The following is a 16,876-nucleotide window of genomic DNA, read 5'->3' as shown; positions in this document are numbered from 1 at the left end:
TGCTCACGGTCCGCACTTTAAATAAATGAGCCTGACTCTGCTCCTACATATTCATGAAGGAGACTCTTTCTCATGGAAATTTGACTTTTACAGGTAAGCTGTCGAGTTATTCAGGTAACTGCTACAGTTTAGACAGTTTTCTCTGTTTATGTCCTCATGTGTGTTGCTCACCAGGATGGTTTCCTCAGATGTAACAGTTTACATGACCTTTATTGAAGTTTGACTTTTAATCGGGTCTTTTTGTTAAAAGCTGAACAGAAGCAACTGTATGGTCTTTACACCCTTAACATGTTTCATATTTTGGTTATTTTAGGTGCATTCATAGTTATACCTTAAATTGCCTTCATCATAAAATATTTGACTGATGATAAAAACAGTTTTGTGGGAAACAACTCCAATATAACATCATATAATACAATATACTCTGAACCATAACAATTTGATTGATTGCCATGATATCACATGCCTTATTAAGACATAAAGGTGGAGGTGTAGAAAGTTTAGTTTATTTGATAGGGGACATTGCAAATATATAAATAGTTACACATGGCAAGCAATAAAAAGAGCTATTTTTCATCTGTCTGGCCAATTTATTGCATAAGACGTCCTAAAATACATCAAAGAAAAGAAAAAAACAAGAACAGGAAATTAATTTTTAAGATAGGAAAAGGATGTACAGATTTTAAAAGCACTCGAAGCGTTATTGATATATGTGCATATAGAACAACATTGCAAACAAACAGGATACTGGCCTTTATAGCAGCAACAAAATAATAATTTATTGTCATCTATTAATCATGCATTATTTTAATCACTGAAAGATATGTTGGTTATATTTCCTACACATTTTTCCTGTGGGCCATGGAGTATAGTTAAAGGGGAACACCATCTAAATTATAAATTCCAATATGTTATTTCCATGGCTGAGGAAAATTCAATCAGTATATGTGAACATAATCTCTCTCAACGCCAGAAACGATAGAAGTAAGTTTAGAGGATGGAGCTATTCTATAGATTTTTTTTTTTTTTTTGTGAAACAGAAACAGAAAATCTGCCAATATCCCCCCGGGTGCTCTCAGTGTCATCTAGAACATATTCACCAAAAGCAACTCCAGACATTATACCCTATGACATAAATAATTTGGGTTTTAGCACTCTACTTTTTAGTTTGGAAGAGAGTTGTTCTTGTTTACTCATATTTGTGGACTGTTTTAGACCATAGGAATAACATGTATGAATTTTGAAAATGGCCATAGCTCCCCTTTAATAACACAAATTGCTGCCATTCACAGAAAATAATATTAAAACTATACAACTTCAAATTACTTTTTCAACATAAGATCTGTGTTTGTGATAAGATTTGTGGAAATGAAATAATCTGATACAGGAAATTTTAAATAAGTAAAAATATTCAAGACTGCAGTACATACTGACTTCTTAGCACATACAACCAAAACTAGCCCACAGAAGAAAAAAAACACCATACAAAAATGAACACACTTTGTTAATGATTTTTTCTTGCGGAGAAAAAAAAGTTAGAGGTTTTAGAAGTAGGGCTTAGAGGAATCAGCTGTTTGTTGCAGCAGTGCTTTGCTGCAAAGGTCAGCACAAGTGTTCAGAAGAGATATCACATAGGGCTGACTAGAGGAACACTGCAAGAGGTTTTGGGCCAAACAACACTTGGCCAATGAGGGCCACTTGTTCTACTTTAGTGCTCCTCTGGTGTGAAAGTAGGGGCGAAAATGAAACACCCCATTAAGACCCAGACATATCCTGCTGTAGAAGTTATCACAGCAAAGATCTATATAAATTATTTTGCTCATAGCTTCCACTCTTCAGTCTGCCACTAGTTGTCCTAACAAGGAGTAGCAGTAAGATGATATACCATAATTGACACAGTGGACAAAAGTAGGCCAGTAATTGCCCTTTATGAGGGCGCTGTAGTCTTCTATATCATATGGACTCTCTGATGCACTGTTATTTTCAGAAGGAGATGAAGCTACATGACACTCAGCATTATTTAACCCTTTGAAACCTGAGCAAATTTGCTTGTTTTTTTCTCAAAAACCTGGGAAGAAGGCGACAAGCAACTTAACAAGAAATGGACCCAAAATGAGCAAGAGATTAGTAAAAAAAAAAAAAAAGACTTTAACCATACCTGAAAATAAGAAGAACAAAAAAAAAACAGATAAAAACCAACAACAAGAAAATGATCTCAAGAAAGTACTACAAAAATAAACATACAAGAGAATTATAAATCTAGTTCTTTGGACATTTTTTGATTATATCTAATAATCCCTCCCAGCTAATATTCAGATCATGTTTTTTTTTTTCTTTTTCAGTTTGCAGAACATTTCTTGCCAAGTTGCTCATGCTTTTTAAACTGTGTTTTTGAAAGAAATCAAACCAATTTTCTCAGGTCTCATAAGTTTATTTGCTAGTGAAATGTGACTGAAAACTGATGTCGATCCTGGTGTTAGAGGGTTAAATATCCACATCTGATACTGGTGTAATCATAGTGATTAATCACAATTTATCAATAACCATCCACTGCCCTCCAGGCATTATAAACCAAATTTAAGGTAATCTGAATGCTGCAATACATGAGGGGCCCCTGCCCCTTGTGTGCTGCACTGGGGCCCCTGCTGGGAGTTTGGTATTAGCAGGTGCAGGAGGGATAAAAAGCCTTAAAATGGCCACCATACCCTGCTCACCATCACCATCACCATCATCATCACCACCTCAGAAGCCCATCCCCTAGCGTCCATCCACGGAATGTACCCCGTATGCGCATGGGCGGAGAAACTGCCGCTGTGCGCTGTTATTATTGTAAGAGTAATTTCTTTTTTACGAAAATGGCGACTAGTCAGGGAGGTGTGGGAGCTGTCACGGCTCTTCAAAGCCATCACTACTCGAGCGGACCTCACTGGAGCCCGGGCGTCAGCCAGTACCAGCACCAGCAGCAGCACCACACGGCCCGCAGCCTGGACCGGGCTCTGGAGGATGCCGTGTGCTCGGGGATACTGAACCTGAGCGGGAGGAAGCTGAGGGAGTACCCGGGGATGAGCTATGATCTGACCGATACTACACAAGCAGGTGGGTCTGCTGTGCGTGCATGTGCTATAGGAAACCACCAGTATGTCCACAAAGGCTTTATATAAAAATGTGCACACTATTTTATGTGAATGCAGCACGCCCGCATTGTGCACGGATTTTGTCTGGGGCGCATTAACATGTAGGTGACAATATTTAAAGGGATATACCGTCCACTGTTAAATGCACACATACATCCTGGTTGTAATTACTGTCCACTTGCGCCCATATATCAACCCCGGTTTACTGCTCAAGGGGCTAAGCCGCTGTTGTGTGGTAGTTTTGGTCGACGCTTTCAGTACAGCCCCCCCTGAGACACATGAATGAGACGGCAGGCGCACCCAAGTCAGCCGCTGTGCAGTGGTTTGCACACCGAGCTGCAGTTCATTTGGCACCGGACTGTTGGAGCAGAATATGAATGAACCGAGAGGCCAGTTGTATATTCTTGCTCAGTGATTATCACTTTGCTGTGAGCATGTGATACACGTACATTTTTTTTTTTTTTTCATTTTCGGCACAAGCAGACAAAAGATGCCGTGTACTTGCAGCCTCACCCCCCTGCCTGCTTGCCTTGGGTGCATGCCTGTGCCCATATAGCCTATAATCAGTCTGAGGGGAGGAAGTCTGCTTTTGGTTTCATATGTAGGCGGATAGATGTTTATCTGTCCTTTGTTTTTTTATTTTATTGGGTTTTTGCCAGTGCAGTCTGGTGGTCAGTAGGTCAGTATTAGACGCACGTATCCTGAAGGCTGCAGGGTCAGCCCAGACAATTGTATTACACATGCTGGTTTAGGAAAGATGCTTATCTAACTTTTACACACATAGACTGTACAACTGTTACAATTTTGGTACAATGAACCCTGTGTAGGCGAATATTTGTGTTAGATAGTCTGTTTTTTTTTACACTGTAGGCAGATTGAATGGATAATAGTGGAACTGAGTCATTATCATGGACATCTCCAGATAATGCTGGATCTCAGAATGGTAATTTCCTCCTCTGAGATGTCCACGTACCATATGGTGTTACTCTGTCATGTGCAGCTCATGGCAAGCCGCGTTTTTTTTTTTTTTTTTTGAGAGCCCTTACCCCAAGGGACTTACATGCTCTGCTCCAAGATTTTTTCATGCATGGAATCAAAAGTAAAAGTAAAAATATTTGTACATTATAAACACCAATTCTTTTGGCTGCAGTGTCTACGGACAAATTGTGAATAGGTAACACGTTTATTTAACATCAAGCAGACATTTTGAACATAAATTCAGCTTTTTTTGTGTCCGTATCGATGTACACATTGATGTAATTTTTAATTTTAAAGACCTGTGCCTGAATAGTGCGAAAAACCTATACCCTTGAACAGTGGAGTAGTGGAGGGTATACACAGGTATATGGGGTATTCCCACCTCTTTTCTGTCCGTTTACCCACTTAGAAGCCAAAAAGCCATTGTATTATATAGGAGAGTATACCCACTTACTCCTCAGTTACCTACCTAGCTATCTAGTATTACACCCACCTCATCAACTACCACTACACTGCCCTTGAAGAGCTGAAGCCATAGATATTATGGAGAGGCTGCCATCATAATGGGAGGGAGACACAACAGGATGCATGCAGGGCTGGGCACTAATATTGATATTTAATTGATATCGTGATATGAGACGATATTGTCTTAGATTTTGAATATTGTACAATCAAAACTGTCATCTTTTCCTGGTTTAACAGTAAGTCATTGAATTTTCTGAACTCCCCACTGTTGTAGCTGTTTCATTATTTGCCTTTACCCACTGTATTTCTAAATTACTGATGATTATTTTTAAAAATCTTATTGTGTAAATATTTTGTAAAAGCACCACTATTCACACTATTCAAACCTACAATATCGTCACAATATTGATATAAAGGTATTTGATCAAAAATATTGCAATATTTGATTTACTCCATATTACCCAGCCTTAGTGCACACTTTTCAGATGTATCAAGCTTGTTGCATAGATGGGTTTTCAAATAACTGCTGTTGTGCGTTACATAACACTAATAGTAATCCAACAGATATGAGTGTACATTTCTGTCACACCTTTGATCTCTTGCTTACGCTCTGACTAATCTCATCCCTGTGAATGCTGGAGTCTTTTCACTTTTTTTCCCACATCTTCATTTGAATGAAAGGTGTGCCAGAGGGAAGTCTCACTTTGAGATGTGCAAAGACAGATCAACACCTCACAGCAACATCCTTTACATCATCACTCCAATCTCTGCTACTGTGACAAGAAACAGCTTTACAACGCTGCATGCAGCCTTTACATTTCACTGGATCGATCACACCAGAAGCCTTTCAGATGGAATAAAAAAGCAAGCTCATTCAGATTTAATCAGGCCATTGTGTTTGTAGTTCTCTCTTCACTTTAGTTCAGCAGTGAAAGGTTTTTAAATTGATGCCTCTTTGCTTTTCCCCTTCTCTAATAGGGGAACATTTATTTTGAAATTAATCTGTAAACTGAAGAAATTACTGATTCCTCTGAAACCTGCCTGTATGTGGGATATATATATCTGGACCTTGCACTGAAGAAACAGCATTGTATCCCTCCATAATTTGGGTTTTATCATAATTTAAATCCACCCCATTGCTGGTTTTAGAACCTAAATGAGTTTTTTGTACAGAATGGGGTTTAACTGACTGAGTGCCTCCCCCTGACTAATGAGCAGCAGACGGCCTCAGTGTGTGTAGACAGAGAGTGAGAGAGGCCTGCTCACACAAGGGTGTCTGTTTGCAGTGTGCTCCTGGCAGTTTGTCTCCAGCCAGTTTGTTTTCCCATGGGAAAGTGCACCAGTGTCCTGACCTTGGAGAGGGGCCGGGGAGCAGTGCATCAACCTGGGCAGATGTTCAGGTTCATATCCCAGCATGCCCCTGTCTGTCATTACGCTTCCCTCAGAGGATACAAACACATGCATTAGATAGTGCACCTTGCAGTGTGTTTACTGTACATGCAGCAAAGCGTAGCATGTGGTAACTCAGAGGAGTCCTTAGAAGCACGTATATATTTTTAAACCCACAATTTGGTTTGGTGCATTAGAGAACATTATTACTTATTTACAGTTACTTCAGAATATGGGTCAGCAGGAGATTGTGGTTTTAGTTTTAAAGCGCTTGTTTTATGACTGCTGCAAAATTGAAGACAGAATCTGTGGTCACACTACAAATCTATTGCCTTGTTGTGTCCTCCATGAAGGGTTTGGTGTTATATTTAACAGCCAAATAAAGCTCCAAATGAAAAGAACGCAAGGTCAAAGAACAGTTAAAGAAGTGTGATTTTTGTTGCCAACTGGGGTTGCATGTGACAGAGATTTGACAGCCAAGAAAAAACAAAACCTGGAAGTTATCATGTCCAGACTTGACTGGGCTGTTGAGAGCTGGCTGAAAACGGTGGTGAAATGAATATCCCACTTGCTATGACATTGTGTGTGACTTGAAACACACAGTAAGTTGACTTCTTGGCTGTTACATTCCTGAGAAGTGTATTTGCTTGTGAAGGACAGTCTCCACAAGGACACAGGTATGGAGCAGGTGTTCTCGGGTTTAATAATCAACCAGTGTAAATACTAGGGATTTAATGATGGTCTGCATGGATACATTGATTAAATGAGCAACCATGACATAACATCGGTGCAAAATGTAAACATCGATCCTTTCCTCCTCCAGGCGCGCCCTTATTTTGAAAGTCTGTGTCACCGTCACACTGCGTCCGGTAAGGGATGGTGAGCAGCTGAGTGAATGATTAAGAGGATATATTGCTATTATTTACTATAAATAATAATAGTAAATCATCAGTGTGGAAATATTTTGTTTTCGGAGAAACTGCGAGTCGACAGACAGCGTACGCCATATGTAAACGAAAGCCGTACTGAGGAAACACGATGTAGCTGCCAGGCCACTTCACTGACTTCTAGCTAATGTTAAGTTAGCTGCTCTGTTTCAGTAATGTTGACAGAAAAAACGTGCATGTAAGACTGAAAGTCATCCGTGCTGTTCGGTCAGGAAACACAGGAGCTTAAATCAGCGGTGAGTAAGCGAAAGCATAAATAATAGTAAGTTGGTTACTCATAGAGGAAAAGTCCGCTAGCCGCTAAGCTAATTTCTTCAATTTAAAATGCCATAGGCTTATGCTAATATCATTAGCATGTTGTATATGTGGGGGAAATGTGACCAACGAAAGACAGCTGTTTTGTCTGTGATCCTTGATATAGATTTTTATTGAGTTTCATTAAGTTAGTGAAAAGATCTTGTTGCTAATCTGAGTTTTGAGGAAATTTTCTTCAAGTCAGACAGCCCTTAAATTTTAGGACAAAAGATCATGGTTTGCATTCAAATGAAAATTTTTTTTTCTTCAGAAAGCGTTTTCAAACAGAATGAACCAGTTTTAATTATTTCCAATTATGTATATGTTTTTTGTATTTTTTCTGGCCAAAAGCAAAGAAAGAGGTGGCAGCTTCTGCTGTCACCGACTGTGTTAAATGAATGAGATAATATCAGCTCATATTGATCGCAGGCCCCTAAATCGTATCGAATCAAAATCGTATCATGGTAGACTTTGTAGTATTGGCAAATACCGATCATTGTTCAAAGTATCAATATAATATCATATAGTGACGAAACCAGTGATTTTCACCCCTATTAAATACTGTTAACTGTATTAAAGCACACTGCAGGCTGACTCATTGTAAAGGTTTCCAGAGTCTTGGCCTTTAAAAACAAATTAGCACTACACTGTACTCTGTCTTACATGAAATCAAATATTCTGTGTGTCTTATGAAAGCCCGTCTTGTCTCTCCTCTTGACATGGCTGCTGGTGTATGAAGAATAGCAGGCGCTGCCCTCCAAAAATCACTGGAAGTAATATGAATGAAGCCTGAAAAATAATCCACATTCCCAACTGGTGCTCCTTCCCTAAGGGCTCCTTCTAGATGTGTCTTTGCATGTCGAGACAAGACAAATGCACACCTGTCATCAGGAGCACAATGCCACATCACATAATGACACTACTGTTAAATATTAGGATTAGAAAACGTAACTACTATAAATGAAATCTTGATTGTTAATAACAAATTTATAGTAATTATATTTATTGTGTTGCCCACTCTGTAATAAAAGATTTATTTTTACAGTATATGCCTGATGAGTTACACTCTGTTTAATGTACAGGCAGTTGAGGGAGGTTTCTTAGTAAATGGTTACTGGAGATTCTTCTCTAAAGTGGTGACCTGTACATATGGAAATATTTTTTTGGAAATACCCGAAAAACCCTCTGTACCATACGTAACTTTTGCTTCTTAAGAATTTCAAATGAGCTTTGGAGATACTCAGAGATAAGAGCTAAATGGACAACAAATAGCCACCCCTTGAACTGAAAGAACACTTTGAGTAAATGATGCCATTCACTTAGTTATAAAAAGCCTTCTGATAAAATGATCATTCCTGCATATCATATAATAGCAGCTGTGTTAATTTTAATATAATCATATTTCAGCACGTTGCATCAGAAGTTAGCAGTTAAGTCTCTTATGTGCGAATAAGCAGGTATTTTCAGTGTCAAGCTCAGTACAAAGCCACAACTTCTGCTTCTTCATTTACAATGCAGTATATAGATCAAACTTTTGATTTCAATCCACTCAGTCAGCCTTTGTAATAGTCAAAGACTAAGGTGAAAAAATAAATATATTATTAGAATTGAAGTTTCAAAGAAGGAAAACTGAAAATATATGAGAAACAAACATTTTTTGCTGTGTACTTTTTCCAGCAGTTACTTTTTACCAGTAACTGTCAATCAATTATTATGTAAACAATAATATTTAAAGTGCTTATAAGAATGTTTCTGTGTATGTTTTTTGTGTAAGAGTGAATCTGTCTGCATATGCACAAAAATGTATTTGTGTTGTCTATATAGGGCTGCTGAACATGGATTTGTAGATTTGGGGGGATGTAGGGGACATGCCAAAATGCTAAACTTGAGTCTTCAACATGGAAATCTACAAACACATGGGTGACGTCACAGTGGCTATGTCCATTATTTTCTAGAGTCTATGGGTCTCAAATTGATAGAATGCAGGAAATTTCCTGGGGGAGGACTCCCAGCCTCTGTGAATGTAATGTGCCAAGTTAGTGCCTGACTGGAAGTACAGTGAAAATGAAATGTCACCCACAGACGACCCTCACAAGGTAGTTTACCAAATACAACTGATCCAGAGTTTGCCCCAGGGCAAACCTCACACACAACAGTGTGCTGGCCTACCCACTCCATCGCCATTCACCAGCTCACCTGCAGGTAGCACACCACTGGACTGATCCTCTCCCAAACACTGCCAGTGATTCTTTGACTGTAAACACCCAATGAAGGCCTAATTGGCCCCATTCATCTTATCGTTGTTGTAACGGCTCTTGAAATCCTCATGAGGAGTCCCATTAGTGTATCTCCAGAAGCAGATTGATGGCAGCTCACTGACCATCAGACACCTGAATTCATACGCAGGCATACACTTTTCTCACAGAAGGTTCCTGCTCGGCTCCAGACCACATCCAAAAGCCAGCCAGACACTGTGGTCACGTCTGTCACAGGGCGCCAGTAATTAACCCCAATTAATCGTGTTTTTGTCAGGCTCTTTCCCTGTTTTCGTAATCTGAACCTTGTAGTGAAGTTGTGGAGGTGCTATAAAAGAGCTTTAGGATTTAAAGGTCCCTTATTGCAAAAGTCCAATTTCCATATTATTTGTAATAAAAAGCAGGTATAGGTGCCATATAAATACAGTGAAAGTATCGAAATGATCAATCCATAGACACTGTGACTTTGAAGGAGCTGTCAGGACTTCCATGAAGTTGTGATGTCACAACTGTACTATATAATAGGTAGAAATTGCTGCTAAAGTGTCGTTACAGTCATTTCAGGTTGCAGTGATGGTGCAAAGTCGCAGAGAGTGCAGATATGGAAAGACCTGGAGACGCTAACCAATCAAAGCAGACTGGGCTTTATTGGAAGGGGGGCTTAAATAGACGTGCTAAAACGGAGAGTTTCAGACTTAAGGTAAATACAGGTACCTTCAGGCAGACTGTGAGAAAAGTATGTGATTTTTGAAAATTAGAAAATGTAAACATGTTCTGGTAGAAACCGAAGTACAAGTAGGAATCTGAAAATGAGCATAATATGGTACTTTTAATTATTTTGGTTAGATTGTGCATTGTGGAATTTCCTATAGACCATATGTGATACTTTTGTTGGGTTATATAAAGATGATCACAGGTTGAAGTTTTTAATTGCAATGTTGAAACAAATATCTCCTGTTCGTAATCCCTCTGCAGCAGTGAAGAGCCTATTATTTCCTCCAGCCTTGAGCAGGATGTCTCTTAGTACGGAGTTTGCTGTGTCATGGGACAACATAACCAGACATTATCTGCACTAGCATCATAAATGAATAGAATGCTGATTTGGCGTGAGGATTCAGCACAGTGGAGCCTTGGTGGTGGAGGGCTCGTCTGCCTGGCGGGCCTTGTCCTGCGGGAGCTCTGGGCGACCAGCAGGTGGATAAATGGCCCACTGTGGGCTGCAGATGGTGCATGGCCTGAGTTGGAGGAGGGAGAAGGGGAGATGGAGATGGACAGGCTCACAAAGACCGCCTCCACCCACCCCCATTGCCTATCGACCCACATGATTCCACCGCTAAAGAAGAAGCCCCAGTTGTTTGGATGGAGGGAGGGAGGGAAGCGGGGAAGTCGTCTGTGTGCAGCTGGGTTACAGCATCAAGGTTTGAGCCTCAGGGAGAGGGAGAATTTACTCTTAATGGAAAACGAGTAAGCCCCGTGACCTCGGCTTTGGTCTTTCCCCGCGTGGTAATTTCTGTTTCCCTTAACCTCTCGACTTCTTTTCCCTATGTGCTACTGACTGTCTCATGGTCTGCCTCTCACTTCTGCTTGCTGGCTGCTGTCAGAGCTCAGGCCACAGCCAGAGAGCGAGGCCTGTCGGGTCTATTGTTGGTCATTTAAGGCTTGTCAGAAATGAGAGCCTATCTAAAGGCACTGAAACAGTTCTTAAAACGTCTTGTAAGCTCGGGGAGTCGAGATTTCTAGACGTTTCTAATCCGCCCACAGTAAACAGAAACCTCTTAGCAGCAGGTCAGAGAGTGTTTGCTTTCAGTAAAGCCCATATAGCTTAACTGTTTAATAAAGGGTGTTTGGAAGTGCGTGCATTAAGGGGATGGAGGTGCAGGAGTGTATGGCTGTGGCGCATCAGTGAGGGGGGACAGAATAATTGAAAGCTGTTTTTATCTGTGGCTGTGCAGCTTCACCACATAGGTCTCTAATTATCGTGTCACCCGGAGATAATTTAGGAGACAAGATCATTCACACACACACACACACACACACACACACACACACACACACACACCAGTTTGCAGCTGCTGAATCAATAAGTGTCTGAAGGTGAAGTCTTATCGATATGTCTTTACATGTATTGTCCTCATAATTCCTCATGTTTCCTCATACTTCTTGTTTAAACAGATGCTGTTTGTGTCAAGGTTTATTTAATACACGGCACAAATAGTGACAGAGAGATAGTGTGGATTTGTGTGTACGTGCGTGCGTGTGTGTATTTGTGTGCGTGCATGGAGAACGTCTCGGTCTGTGTGAATGATTCAGCAACCTTGAGGGCCCTATTTCAGGCTTTGTGCGTGATCCAAAAGCATGCATAAGAATGCAGACCTCCAGAGGGAGCATGAGTCTAGTTGATGATGTGTTTTATGATTTAGTACGAGATGCATGTGTATGGGAAAGTGCTGAATTCTGAGTTCTTGGGCAAGAGAGCCAGTATCTAAATATTTTATCATAAGAGGCAGATGGGAGGCTGTGCCCGCACTCATTAGCTGAGAGCAGAGATTATACTCATCCTGGTCGCAGAATAGTGGCACCTACTTTCGTGTGGTCAGTGCAGGGCTGTGATTTTGCAGTGGGCTAGTTTCAGTAGTAAAGCAATGAGCACGTGGGTTATAGGCAGGTCTGTGCTAACTGTGTCACACACTTTTAATTACAGCTCATCCTTTATTATTGATTCAGCATCACTAACCGTAGCTTTCTCATGCAACTAAAGTCATCAACATATTGAAAAATATAGTGTTATAATATATATGGAATATCTTTGAATATACAGGAAGATACCACATTTTACAACACGTGCCTGATTAATATTTATTATCTCTCAATAGCCATAGAAAATATATGTAATGCTTTTTGCCTCACGAGCAACACAGCTCTGTGGCAGTGTCATTTTTTCGATCCCGTCCGTTCTCCTGTTTTGGTCCAGACTGAAAATTATTTTCGTCTAGCGCCACTATGTGGTTGACATTCACGGTAAGGGATGCACGATAATGTTGGCACATCATTGGTATCGGCAGATATTGACTTTAAAATGAAATATGCTGATTTCTGCCAATATCACAAAATGATATTTTGAGAACAAGAACTAAACATCGACCTTAAGTTGAAGTATTTTTCTTTTTTGCACTCTGAATGAATATTACACTGAAAAGCATTGTATATTAATTTCTTTATCTGCTGGTGGGCCTTCATGATAAGAGTATGCATGATATAATGTTAATTACACTACAGGTTTTAAATACCAGCAAAAGCAAATACATTCCCTTGAGCCTCAGCTGTACTGTGTGTTTAGTGCTCATCAAGGAGTTCTAAAACAGAAGTCACGCTGTCATATCAAGTTTTACACTTGGCGTACAACACAAGTGCAGTAAATCCTGGTCTGCAGTTGCCCAAAGGCAATAGCTGGCGCATTATTAAAGAAGATGGAGATGATTGATTTGTTAAACCGAGGCGTCTGCAGTCTGCCTTTGAACGGAGTATAATTTATGTGAAAAATGAAGATATGGGTGAGAATTACAATTCTGCAAATCTACAAATTACTGAAACTGCCCTCAATAAAAGACAATAAGTAAATGATTTCTATGTTGCATATAAAAAGTTCTGTTGTATATCGGCTGCCATCCATTCAAGCGTACCCTAAAAGTTCTGTCAAGGCCAAGTGCACATGAGCGGACACCGTCTCTTCAGTTCTGTCACTGTCTGCTGCACCCCCTCAGCATTTCAGCTCCAGTTGCATTGCATATGTGTAATAACCCACAGCTCACATGGGGTCAGGGAGCACGTCCCAGCCGTCATTTAATAGCCTTGGTGCCATTTAGCAAATGTTTGCATGATGTCATGCTAGACTAAGATAGTTAACATAAAAAATATACCAGCTGAACATTAGTAGAGGTACTTTCAATTTACAACCCACAAGCCAAATCTGGCCCACAATACGGTGCCAGTTTGCCCGCCGACTATTTTCTAATTTACCATAAAAATTAATTGATCCACACAGGAATCTTTTTTTGTACTTTGAATATAAATAAGGTGCCAGTGTGCATTAGAAAAAAGCACAACAGAGTTTTTTTATTTTAAAAGAATGCAAGATAAGGGACCCCCAGAACCCAGACAAAGGTCTGGGCTAATAAACACACCTGCAGCAAGGTGGTGCAGTGTTTAGCCCTGTAGCCTCACAGCAACAGGGTTGTGGGTTTTAATCCGCTAAACAGCTCGGGCCTTTCTGAGTAGAATTTGCATGTTCTTCCTGTGTCAGTGTGTTTTTTTTCTGGGTTTTACGGTTTCCTCCCACAGTCCAAAGACATGCAGGTTGGTGGTGACTCTAAATAGGCTGTAGGTGTGAATGTGAGCATGACCGTCAGTCAGTCAGTCCTTTGATAGTCTGGCATCCTGTCCAGGGTGTACCCCGCCTTTCACCTAATGTCATCTTAGCTTTCAAAAATCTGTAACAGGTTATGCATATTTTTTTATTTTAAATTATTTTCAACGACCAGTGGCACAGAAATCCTACCAGACTTCCGTACCAAAAGCAGCCAAAATTTCCCTTTAAAAAAAACAAAAAACAAAAACCAGTTAGCGGTTATCTTCTGACGCTTGGAACTGATCTTTCAACATTAAGCAAAGCTGTAGAGTGAGTCCAAACACTTTCCATATTCATACAAATCTACAGTCATTACTGTGCCACTCCCAGTGAGATCAATATTGAAAATACTGAGAAATTACACCACCAGTAGCACTCAAACCTTGAAGGCCTGAGACTCTGGTGTAATCTTAGACTAGTGTTCGATGAAGAGGCGCGCTCCCCCCTGCTCTGTCATGTATTGATTTGTCTTTTAAGCCTCATGCTTGAAGCAGACATAATGGACGATGCCCAAATTTTGAAAAGATTAGAATATGTATTTAACCTGTTTCTTTCAGAACGCACATATTTAATTAGCTCCCGTTCCTCCACCTCGCAGATTTGTCCAAGAATCGCCTCACAGAAATCCCTCCAGAAGTGTGTCTGTTCGCCCCCCTCGAGTCACTCAACCTCTACCACAACTGCATCAAGTGCATCCCAGAAGCCATTATCAACCTGCAGATGCTGACTTATCTGGACATCAGGTGGGTCATTGCCAACACATTACTTTCACTTTGGCTCCTGTTTGTCATTAGATACGTTTAACAAAAGTCACTGTGTGTTCAGTTTTCTATCTCTCAAGAAGTGCTTGTTCCCTTTTCTGTACACAAACTGGGCAAAACTGTTTTCATGAAAGAGAAGCGTTTCCTCTTTTGCTGAAACTCAATTCCCAGTGACCAGTATTACATGCTTCTGTGTACTGTTTTAAAAGTAGGCCAATCTTTTATCTCTCTCTCTACAGCCGAAATCTCCTGTCAGTTTTGCCAAAATACTTGTTCAGCCTCCCCCTCAAAGTTCTGCTTGTGAGCAACAACAAACTGGTGTCTGTCCCCGAGGAGATCGGCAAGGCCAAAGAGTTGATGGAACTGGTGAGTGGTGTGTATGTGTGTGTGAGTGCATATGAGCTTGTGTGTTGCTAGAGCAAGCTCATCTCCTACACTTTGTCTCCCCTTGCAGGATGTGAGCTGTAATGAGATCCAGGTGCTGCCAGCTCAGGTGGGGAGGCTCCATGCCTTACGAGAACTCAACATCAGGAAGAACTGTCTTCACATGCTGCCTGAGGGTCAGTCTGTCACACCTTATGATATCCTATTTTTTCCCTCATCACGTTCTTTAGAGATGCCCCATCATTTACTTAGGTTGACACCGCAACTGTTTGTTTTGTGTTGGCTGTCATGTTGCAATTACTGCAGCCAAAATCCTCTTGGTGAATGACATATAGTAAGCAATGCTGTCATCCAACAGAGGGGAGGGATCCCTGGAGTTAAGACATGTTTAACCAATTATAAGATGTAACGCAATAAACCATGAAGCCTCTGATTTTGTTTATATTTTATATTTATTTTAGTTTACATGTTAAAGGGCTGTTGTATAAAGAGTTGCTGTAACTGTGAGCACCTTAATTGGTCAAGGGTGTTTAGGTCAGTTAGGGACAGTTCACCCCAAACTCGAAAATACATATTTTTCCTCTTACCTTTAGTGCTATTTTTCAATCTAGGTTGTTTTGGTGTGCGTTGCTGAGTGTTTGAGTTATAGAGATGTCTGACTTCTCTCCAATATAATGGTACTAGATGGCACTCGGCTTGTGTTGCTCAAAGCGCCAAAAAAACTACATTTAAAGAACTGGTTAGAACAGGCATACATTTAAAGAACTCAACATCAACATCTCTTTACAGATATCATGACACAGTTATTTAAGATAATCCACAGACCTTGTTGTGAGCAGTTTCACACCCACCAACCTTTTAACTGCGCAGAACGAAGCGTGCATCCACTGCTAGCACCACTGAGCTAGCAGTGTATGCACGCTTCATGCAGCACTGTTATCCAGTTGGAGGGTGAAGTTCGGTAGAAAGAAAATAGTTCCAGCATTAAACTGCTGATAACAAGCTCTGTGGATTCTCTTGAATGACTGGGAAGAAACATTGCTGTTGATTTTTTTTTTCAAATGTATTTTTTTGCACTCTAAGCACCACACGCCAATTGCCACCTAGTTTCATTATGCTGGAGAAAAGGCAGAAACCCACATAGATGGTATCTCCAACATTTGACATCTCACACCAAAACAATGCAGACTGATGAATAGAGCTACAGGTATGAGTCAAAATAAATATTTTTGATCTTTGGGTAAACCTCCCTTCAAGATGGAAAACAGTCCTTGAAGGACCTGTACTCATTGGATCAGCCTAGGAGATAAGACCAATGTTAACTCTTTTAACTTTTTGATGTTGTCCTTATCTGATTAGGTCTATCACCAGCATAAGAAATCACGCATCACATTCAAAAGCTGTTCTCTGGTCTGTACTTGCAGAGTTGGCTGACCTGCCTCTCATCCGACTCGACTTCTCCTGCAATAAGATCACAGAGATTCCTCCAGCTTACAGGAAACTCAGGCAGTTGCAGCACATCATCCTAGATAACAATCCTATGCAGTCTCCACCAGCACAGGTGGGTGCCTTCATTTCACAATGCTGTTTGTGCGTTTGATGTGTGGATCAATGATATATATGATGTCACTTTGCAGCACAAATGTTTTTATGGGTTTTCTATTTGTAGTAGGGTTGACAGGCTGTCATGTTCCTCTCACTGTAATGGACCTGGTACAGTTGCACCATCTAGTGGATGAACAAACACATATTTACAACTCACACTCTAGACTCACTTTCCCCTTTTCTTATCTGAGTTTGTATATCCTCAACCCTTTTCCTTCTGTCTTAGTCCCCTCCATCTGAGATGTGAGGAAGGGGGAAA

The 16,876-nt window shown here is 40.5% G+C and overlaps 1 protein-coding gene across 3 annotated transcripts in view; it reads left to right on the top strand.

Annotated features, from left to right (window-relative positions):
* Positions 1-10: 10 nt before the first annotated feature.
* lrch2 (leucine-rich repeats and calponin homology (CH) domain containing 2) overlaps positions 11-16,876 on the top strand; it is a 42,487-nt gene continuing 25,621 nt past the window's right edge. The window contains exons 1-5 of one of the 3 annotated variants that reach the window (XM_042498881.1): positions 11-93; positions 14,466-14,610; positions 14,868-14,994; positions 15,083-15,188; positions 16,437-16,573. In XM_042498881.1, coding sequence (XP_042354815.1) covers positions 54-93; positions 14,466-14,610; positions 14,868-14,994; positions 15,083-15,188; positions 16,437-16,573 — 555 coding nt within the window. In that variant the 5' untranslated portion in view covers positions 11-53. Of the gene's footprint in view, positions 94-2,816; positions 3,097-7,101; positions 7,150-14,465; positions 14,611-14,867; positions 14,995-15,082; positions 15,189-16,436; positions 16,574-16,876 lie in introns of those variants that run through there. The other 2 variants (XM_042498880.1, XM_042498882.1) reach the window with 2 other exon arrangements.

Source organism: Plectropomus leopardus, chromosome 13 (genome assembly GCF_008729295.1).
Source record: "Plectropomus leopardus isolate mb chromosome 13, YSFRI_Pleo_2.0, whole genome shotgun sequence".
Classification (NCBI taxonomy): domain Eukaryota; kingdom Metazoa; phylum Chordata; class Actinopteri; order Perciformes; family Serranidae; genus Plectropomus; species Plectropomus leopardus.
This window is presented reverse-complemented; position numbering and strand designations above follow the sequence as displayed.